General features: G+C 45.1%; 1 protein-coding gene across 5 annotated transcripts; it reads right to left on the reverse strand.

Moving 5' to 3' along the window:
- Positions 1-1435: 1435 nt before the first annotated feature.
- LOC124974595 (TBC1 domain family member 8-like) lies at positions 1436-9027 on the reverse strand. 5 transcript variants are annotated; one of them, XR_007106802.1, is made up of 6 exons: positions 8817-9027; positions 7932-8111; positions 6681-6852; positions 5245-5403; positions 3331-3524; positions 2589-2727 (listed from the first exon to the last, which is right to left on the reverse strand). XR_007106802.1 is itself a non-coding variant. In XM_047537750.1 (5 exons), the coding sequence occupies exons 1-5, from the start codon at positions 8862-8864 to the stop codon at positions 2502-2504; spliced, it is 810 nt and encodes a 269-aa protein (XP_047393706.1). In that variant the 5' UTR covers positions 8865-9027; the 3' UTR covers positions 1437-2501. The 5 variants fall into 5 exon arrangements, 4 of the variants coding, with proteins under 4 accessions (XP_047393708.1, XP_047393706.1, XP_047393707.1 ...); XM_047537750.1 differs by lacking the exon at positions 6681-6852 and having other exon boundaries at positions 1437-2726; positions 3331-3528; XM_047537751.1 differs by lacking the exon at positions 6681-6852 and having other exon boundaries at positions 1438-2726; positions 3331-3528; positions 7932-8045.
- Positions 9028-9502: the final 475 nt, after the last annotated feature.

Genomic DNA, 9502 nt, shown 5'->3' on the forward strand with positions numbered 1-9502 from the left:
GATAAACCTTGGTGGGCTCGGAAATTCATAGCACAGGTACATCCATCCAAACCCAAATAGAGAACAGACCCTTTTTAGAGGAGGGTGGCAAGAGACAGGTGTTCAGACCAGGGACTCGCTGGCCATCTGAAACCCACTGGGGGTTGTTGCATCCCTGGACCATAGGAAAATGTGGGAGTGAAGCCGTTCCTTTCCTGGTCTTTGGAATGATTGATCTCAGTAGGGCAGCATTTGGGATGTGGCCTCCCTTGTAGGATGCCTGGTCCACATGGAGCTGACTAGCAACAATGGCAGAACATGGCTAACACGAGGTGTCTCAGTTGGTCATACTTTCCTCCCTGTCAAATACTTGGGTAAAATAAATTAGCAGGGGACTCCTGCTTTGGCTCTGAGTTTCATAGCATTCCATTTGGTTCTGAACTGAGACTGTGCATTATGGCAGAGGGTGTGGCACCTGCAACCTATGGAGCACTTGCCAACCAGGTGATTTCATGGGATATAAGGAGACTGAGAGAGTGAAGGAGAGAAAGATGGGAAGAAGATGAGGACTACTACTAGGAGAATGAGGATAAAGAGGAGCCCCCAGGGCTGGGGATATAGCTCAGTTGCAAAAATATATGTGTGCTGAGGGCCTCTCCCTCTTCAGGTCTTCCTCCATCCATGCCCAACCTTCTTCCACTTTCTCCCACTGCTTAGTGTTCTCTTCATCTTGACTGAGTATTCCATGATCACATCAGAGCACTCAACATGGAGTGCTTCACCCAAAACCCACCAGGAAACCTTGCTGAACTGGGGGTGAAACATTGAGCACATGAGTCATCTGTGTAAGATTTCAGATGTAATCCCTAGGGGTATGCTTTGGCAAAATCAAGATGAATTGTGATCTTCTGGAGCCCAAAGCCTTTGGAGGCAACACGCATTAGTCCTGGTGAAGTCCTAGACCTAGTTTTTCCTCCAGGAAGATGGTTGAGGATGTGTCTGGTGGTATTGGAGCTGATCTGGACAGCTCTCAGGTCTGTGGCTCAGGCCTTTGCTGGCAGAGGCTGTCAGATGTTGGGGTGTCCTGCTGTGCACGTCTCAAGTGCCACCTATCCAACCTGTACCCCTCTCTCCCCAGAAATGAAGATTCCAAAGAATGCCAACGTCTTTTATGCGATGAAGCCACATGTCAGGAGAGACTTCATCCTGAGAAAGAGGACCTATCCTCAGGATGAAAAAGATGACTGGATCCCTCCCCAACCTCCCTCTTATGAGGCAACTCGGGTGCGACATCACCGCTGGAACCTGTGGACAAGAATCTGCTCCTGTCTCTCTGGGCAGTGCTAAAGCATTGCATCATGGATGATCAATGAGATTGATTTCTAAAATGTTTACTCATCAATTCCATACATAATTGGACCTTAAGTCTTTGTTATTAAAATATGTTTCTGTATTCTGATCCACTTTCATGATTTGAATCTATTCATTTTACCAGTAATTCCTAGCGGAAACATTCAAACCTAGATGAAAGAATGTTTCATTTGATCAAAATGACATTTTGGTATTGGGAGTATGGCAGATTGCATTTTCTGACTCAATTTCCAATGGGAGAAAAGAAATATTGGATATTATGATACTCACATGCATGAAGGCACACACACGCACACACTCAACAGACATACAAGCACACACGCTCAGAGAGAGTTTGAGTTGGTTATGGTGAAATGCTTTTAATAACCTGCATTCTTCAGCAATGGGAGGATACATATATGCTCAATACTTAGGAAATTATAGATTAAGGAAATAATTATATATATATGTATACATATGTATATATATGAATGTGAATATTTATATATACATATCTATATATATATACACACACACATAATGAATACACACACACATATATATATATACCCATACCTCCAATGTGTGTGTGTGTGTGCATGCATCACATCTGAAAAGAAAGGTTCAGTCTGGATCACTAAAAGTAACAACTGATGCTGCAGGAGCTGCAGTAACTTAGAAGGAGTGTGGGGTAATAAGGTCTGCAGCCACACCTGGTCCCCAAGGGAGTGACAAGGTCAAAACTAGTCTCTTCACTGCCACATAGAGTCTACTTACGAAATTGGAGTCTATTCACCTCAAATTTTCCATATAAAGAAAAAGTATGAATGTAGCAAAAATATTTTTAGTTCTTAAAATTAGAGGACAGGCAGCCCTTTGTCCCAGGACACACACGCGGGAAATTGACACTGAGATGCTCACAGATGCCACCGGCCAGTGGGAGGAACACTTGGTTGACACCTGAAAACCCACAGGGCCGGCATCACCCACTGCCCAAGTCACACAGCAGGAATGACACGAGAGCCACTAACGGACAGGGGAAAGGCCGGCTCCCCCTCTGCTGTCTGAGTCCTCAATAGAGCCCTTGCAGCCCAAGATCCACGGCCACCTCTCCACCCAGGTGGAGGAGCTGGTGCTCAGGTGCCACACCCTCCATGGTCATTGCCCAGCCTTTAGTGTCCATGGCACACCAGGGAAGGAGTAGCTTCAACAACCAGGTGGGAGTCAGGGTTCTGGCTGCACAAAGGCTGGAGGACCACAGTCAGGTGTCCGGGGTGCAGAGGTGGGCTCTTGTCTTCACGCTCCTTGCTGCTGTGACAAGACACCATTTCAAGATCCCCAAACTTGTGGTCACTGCACCTGCTTGTCAAGTACAAAACAGGTGATGTGTGTCCAGCCCTCAAAGAAAACAAAAAAAAGTAAGAGGAAAATATGCACCATTATTAAATATTAGTTTAAAATGTGTTTTTAAAAGTATATGTCAATTAAAGTTCTAGAAGGTGAGGCTCTGGCAGACCCAGGTCCTTTTCTGCCGTCATCCAACCCTAAGAATGAGGAAGGATCTCTCTCAGCAGGTTTTGTCTGTTCCAAAGGGCATCAACCCCTGCAACCTTGGAGTGTGGCAGCACCCAGCCTGTGAGGAAGGTGGGGGTGCCTGACAATCCCTCTGGATGTGGAGAGGCGTGTCTGCTCCACACCCACCCAGGGAGCACACCACCAGCCCCCCGAACCTGGGGGACACCAGATCAACCCCTACAAGGAGTGGGGTGATTCCCGACCACCCACTCTATCGCGTTCAATGCCCACTGGAGACACCCAGCCCATCAGAGGTGACACAGGACTCACACCCCCGACTACTGGAGGCCAAATCATCTCTAGCACATTGTGTGTTCACACCCAAGGGGGTCCCTTCCTACACATGCCCTCTGGAGCCCACTGACACAGAGGTGGTGAGAGGGGGACTGTCACGTCACAGAAAGCCACCATACTGCAGGTTCCTACCATGTCCTTGTCATTGGTTGAGGTGTCATAGTGCACAGGATGGTTGGCGTGGACCTGCTTCAGTCTCTCAAGCAGGGTCTCCACCAAGGTCTCTCTATCCTTGAGCTCGATGAACTGGAAGACCATCTTGCTCCTGATGCTGATGAGGATGGGGCTGGGCAGCAGACTGGTGTCCTCCATCTTCTCCATGCTCACTACCTGATGCAAAAGACGGCACATGAAGGGGAGGTGCTGGAGAACGGAACTGACTAATTATGCTCTGTACATGTTCCAATATGGAACAATGAATCCCACTGTTATGTATAATTGCAAGGCACTAATAAAAAGATTTGAATCACAGTAAGTACTTCAAAAAAGAAGGAAGGCAGGCCTCCACGAAATGCTCACAAGTTAATCTAACATGGAATAATGGCAACAAGGACCTGATATAAAGGTTGAAAAGTGTGCAAGGGAGCATCAATAACAATCACCAAAAGGCAGAAGTAACCCAAACTTCCATGCACAGATGAATGGGTAAGGGAACTGTGGTTTAGGCTACCATGGAATATTACTCAGACTTCCAAAGGAAGGGAATTCTAACAGATAAGAGGTGGATCAACCTTAAGGACATTGTGTAGTGGAAGAAAAAGTCACAAAATGACAATGCTGTAGGATTCCACTTACAAATTGGTTACAAGGTAAATTTCATGCTATGCATAATTCAAAAATCAATTTTTAGGTATGTAGGTCATCATGTGGATTTCTTGCTCCACTGATGATAATGCTTGCAAAATTAAGACATCTATTGGAGAAGGAGGGGATAGATCTGGGAAATCATATGAGGAAAAACACTGAGTTTCTAAACAATCCGGCTCAGGACCTATGCTACGAGAAACGAGACCCCAGAGGTCTTGATGTATAACAGCCGTGGTACCCCCTCAGCAGAGATGCCTGAGATCAAGGACCAAGCTGCTTGCATTCAGAAGCAAACTCAGGTTGCCCACACTCCCGTTTCCAATGAGAGAATCACAGAGTTATAGGAGGGACCTGATCCTAAAACAAGGAGGCATTTTTAAATCTTTCACAAGTTCTACGAGAGTATAAATGCCAATTTGCTCCCTATTTTCTAAAGGTGAAGCTTTTTATAGTTTGTCTTTTTTTTGTCTTTTTTTTGGCAACAAAAGGGGAGGATCCCTTCCTAAAGAGCTGTAGGAAAAGATTGAATTGCGAGGCATGTACTTTTGAATGACAGCTTTATCAACAGTGTGGGGCTAGGGTATGTTGTTCTTACCATCACTTCTAGGCAACCTTTGGTTGCCATAGCAACAAGAGAAAAAAGGAAGGCTGAAGGGGTAATGGCGTAATTCAGCCCACACTTCCCTCCTGGAGCCTGGCCATCAGATGGCCCAAGTTGCTCTGGTTGGGATATAGTTGGAGTGTGTCCCCCCAAAGTTCTTGTGTTGAAAGCTTGATCCCCAATGGGGCAGCATTAAACAGTCGTGGAACCTTAAGAGGTGAGGTCTAGTAGGGGATGGATGTGTCACTGGAAGAATAGCCCTCAGTAGGGATTATGGGACCTGGTTCGTTCCCACAACAGGGATTGTTACAAAGAATGGTCACTCCCCATTCTCTGGCTTTCTGTCTTCACACATGATGTTTCCATCTACTCATGCTCCTGCCATGGGGGCACTGACCACCACAACGCCCTCACTGGTGCTCACCCAACACCATGTTCTTGAGCCTCAGGACTGGGAGTTAATTAAGCCTTTTCTTCCTTTTTTTGGTTAATAAGTAAACCTGGCATCATGGATTTTGTTGTAGTAACAGAAAATGGACTCAACCACATGGGTTAAAAGATGAAACGGTGCATCAAAGATGAAACGGTGCATCAAAGTGTGCACAGCAGGTCAAGCAGAGGGGAGAGGCAGTGTGTACCTCTCTGAGCGGAAGGACAACATTGTAGCAGCCATCTTCTCTGCTGGCAAAGCAGGTGGAGCTGTCAGAGGAAATCATGCGTCCTGCAGTGTGGAACCGACTGAAGGGCGTCCAGAGGAGCAGTCCACCACAGTGTGCAGCTTCTCCTTTCTTGGTAGCCTGAAAAAGATTCGAAACAGCTCCTTGTGTGCTTGGGTTTCAAGGTCCCTGGTGAGAGGTGGGGGGAGTTCAAGATACGGAAAGGTCAACAGACACGAGATTGAAAAGAAAACACTTTTGAACTTGCTGGCACAACGTGATAGTTTAGTGACTGAAATAAAAAAAAGTCATGCCCCTCCAGAGCCTGTGAGCCCCAGGGTCCATCCAGACATTCAGTTGCCCTTCCAACCAAGTGCAAGGAGCAGAGCCTGCTGTCCCCACCAGAAGAAATTCATAAACTCATGAACTCAAATAAGTATTCCATCCTGGTTTGAGTAACTGAGAAGTACTCCAAAAATGGCAGCAAAGGCCATGTGTGGAGAAGTTAGATGATAAGCAGGGTGAGCATCAGTGACACATGGGGAAAGTGGAGCCCTTGCACGCTGCTCGTGGAGGCCAACTGACACTCTCACCTTGGCAAACAGCCAGAAGCCCTCAAACGTTGAAAGTGGACCTAGTGTTTACCCAGACATTCCCTCCCAGGTGAATGCACCAAACAGACTTGAGCACTGTCGTCCACTAACTGGCACACAAACACAGCAGCAGATTCATAGTCGAAGGTGGAAACTACCCCATGTCCACCAGTTGATCAATGGACACAGCAAATGTGGCACATGCCCTCAAGCAGGGTAGATAGTACTCAGCCATCAACAGAAAGTGTGCATGGACAGAGCTGGAAACCTCAGGCTGAGTGAAAGAAGCCAGACACAAAGACCACAAGGTGCCAGTTTCATTTACATGAAATGTCCGCACAGGAGGCTGACAGACAGAAATAAGGAGTGGCTGCTCATTAAGGTGAGGCTTCTTGGGAGGGTAATAAAAGGTTCCGTGGCTGTAGTGATGATTGTGTGGTCCTGTGAATATTGTAAAACCTCAACAACCCATTGAAAGTCTTAACTGTTCAGATGTGAATAACCAAAAAGGAGCCTGACTTTTCTCTAGAGGAGCACCAGGGAGCCAGGGAAAGGCAAGTGCACTGTGCCAAGTACACACACTGAATCACACATAATTTCCTACATTCGTATAGGAATATACGCCTGGTGTAGCTCCACATCTTGTACAACTACAAGAAGGGAAGCTGTACTCCATGGATGTAGGACATGTCAAATTACACATGACAGTCAAGTATATCTACAAAGAACAAAGAAAAAGAAGTTCACATAGTGCAAGAATGGAAGGTGAGGTCCCTCAAGGGGATCACAAGGTCCCTGAGAGTCAACAATGCCCAACACACTTACATTTAACTCTAAAAATGTTGCTGTCAAAATGCTGAGAGTAGAATGGTGGAAACCAGAGGCCAGAGAGGTTGGCTCAGGGGCTCTGAGCCAGTGAGAGAAGGAGCAGGAAGTTCCGGGGTGCTGCCGCAGAGCAAGTGACTACAGGTGCCAATCCCACACGGAATGCTTCAGCCTGCTAGATAAAAGGATTTAGGGACCAGGAAACAAAAACAATGATCAGAGCCCCAAGAGTCTCTTTCGTAAGGAAGAGATAAGTGCCATCCATCTTCCAAAACAACTATCACACATCAGAGGTGACCCAACGCCACATGGAGTTGAATTTGGGAAAAAAAAAAAGGAAACCTATAAAGAGCATTTTTTTGTGTGCTTTTTGTGGCAACATGTGACCAGTTTGAACTACATGCACACAGCTGGAAGGGACGGGAAGTCATTCTGAATACATGAAAACCACAAACATGCTGCTGTTCAAGGACCACCACTGAGAAAGATGCACCCCCACCAGACAGTGAAAAGAAAGAGCATGTCTTAAGGAGGAAGAGATCTGCTGTTTTCAAGATGACTTTCCTTGTATTAGCACTGAACACTAGACCTCATGGCTTGAATGAATTCACTACAGGTTGAGTCGGCCTTATTCAAAATGCTTGGGACCAGAAGAGTTTCAATTTTCAGAGTTTTTCAGATTTTACAAGATCTATGTAAACTTTAGCAGTTGAGCATCCCTAATTCAAAAAATCTAAATAAAAACTGCTCCAAAATTCGGTTACAAAACAAGAGTTTCAGATGCTGAGGTACTAAACTGCCTCATGAGCAAAGGCATTATAGCTATGGTTTACTCATCTCCTTGGATATTTTAAAGAAACGTCAATCAAAAAAAAATAGAGAAATGTTAAAACAGATAAACAATTTTGAAGTAAAAGACTAAGGCTGTTTTTAAGATTAAACATAGGATTATATGATTTGGCTATTCCATTTATGGGTAAAAATACTCGATAGAATCGGAAGCAGGTGTCAGAGAAATTAGTGTGCCCAGTTCACGACAGCATTGTTCACAATAGCCAGAAGGTGAAAGCAAAATAAGCGTGCATGGACAGACAAGTGGATAAACACAGTGGGGTATGTACATACGATGGATTATGATTCAGCCCTGAAAAGAAAGGACATTCTGACACATGCTGTGACAGAGATGAACCTTGAGGACATTATATTAAGCGAAATAAGCCCAAAGCAAAACATTGAGTGTTGTCTACTTACGTGAGGGATCCAGCTGATTCCACAGAGACAGCAGAATGGCGGTTGTGAGGCAAGGTTGAACAGGGTGGTAGTGTGTAGTAGGTAGACTTTTAGTTTAATCAAGTCAGAAGAGTTCTGGAATGGGCAGTGAGGATGGTCATGTATCAGTGTGAACATACTTAATGCCACTGAACTGCATGCCTGAAAATGGGGAGGTCTGTGTTATATAAATTTCAAAGTAAAGAAAAAAAAAACTCTGTTTAATGACTAGTAGTATTTGATCAGTCCTGATTCTGTAAGTATGTCAAAAATTGAATCCAGGACAGTACTCTGTGGTCTCTCATAGGATCTTTCATAACGGTTTACCTTGACATCAGAGCTGTGGTTAGTTACCCAGTTATGATCTGCAAACCTGAAATCAAATTCCAGCTCAAACACCGGGTTTGAACTTCAGATGATAAAGCTGAATTCCTTAGTGACACTGCAAGCAACTAGCCTGACAGTCTCCATGACTGGTGTCGCTATGGGCCAAATTATACAAAATACTGACTTACTCTATTGATGACAAAGGTATCGAAATCAGTTCAGCTGCCCTGTAAACATTTTCTACCATGTGATTTAAGATGAAAAGATGAGGACTTGGTGTAGCTCGGTGGTAGAGCCCTGGTCTCGCATGCATTAGGACCTGGGTTCAACCCCATCACCACCACAAAACCAAAAAAAGGTTTCTATACAAATACCATGCCATTTTATGAAAGAAACTTGAGCATTCATGGGGTTTGCTATGCACACAGGCCCTCGAACCAATGCCCAGGGACACAGCGAATGCCTCACAACCAAAAGGTGCTAAGCAAAGCACATGAAAAGGTCAAGCAGCTGAGGGACACCATGGGACTGAAGCTCTACCTCTTGGTGATCTGGCTTGGCTCCTGCACATCTGGCTCCAGACCTCATTATCCAGCAGCCTCCGCAGCATCACATCTACCAGCTGCTCCATGATCTTCAAGACCACATACAGAATCAGAAACATGGAGGAGTCACGCTCCTTATTCTGTGTGGTGATCCGGATGGTGTCCGCCACAAAGACGGTGGCTGTCCTTTCCAATTTCTGGATATCAACCCAAGGTATTACAAGTTGAACTGAAAGAGAAAAGATGCAAAATCAGATCCCCCATAAAGTGGGAGCCAAACTTCAAGCATCATCAAATAACAATCCAACATTCTATTTGTTTCTTTTAAGCTAAAATGCAAAAGTCTCAAAGCCTGTGCACAGGAAGAGTACACAACTGCCTGACAGCTGCTGGTGAAACCCAACTCATGGGCCAAGGGTTTTCTTAAAGATTGAAGTGTCATCTCCCAGGTTGCTGGCTACTGTATACTTTCAAGGACCAACATTTTGCAATCCAATAGCATACATCTTCAAGAATATTTCAACACTCATGCAAAAGTTTCTGAATCACACAAAATCTACTTTCAAAAACAGCACTCACACATCAAGATAGAAGAAAAAGGAGTGTGCAAGAGGGTTATTGATTTCTCGTTCACAGAAGCGGGCTGAGCATCGAGTCTGTGTCACATGACTCTTATTATGC

This window comes from Sciurus carolinensis, unplaced genomic scaffold (genome assembly GCF_902686445.1).
Source record: "Sciurus carolinensis unplaced genomic scaffold, mSciCar1.2, whole genome shotgun sequence".
Lineage (NCBI taxonomy): Eukaryota > Metazoa > Chordata > Mammalia > Rodentia > Sciuridae > Sciurus > Sciurus carolinensis.

Bases quoted from the DNA above. Each gene is read 5' to 3' on its own strand.
- LOC124974595 (XM_047537750.1), bottom strand. From the start codon at position 8,864: ATGAGGTCTGGAGCCAGATGTGCAGGAGCCAAGCCAGATCACCAAGAG. The intron at 8,112-8,816 runs GTAGAGCTTCAG...CCCCATTTTCAG, and splicing joins CCAAGCCAGATCACCAAGAG to GCATGCAGTTCAGTGGCATT. The intron at 3,529-5,244 runs GTACACACTGCC...CTTTTGCATCAG, and splicing joins TTGTCCTTCCGCTCAGAGAG to GTAGTGAGCATGGAGAAGAT.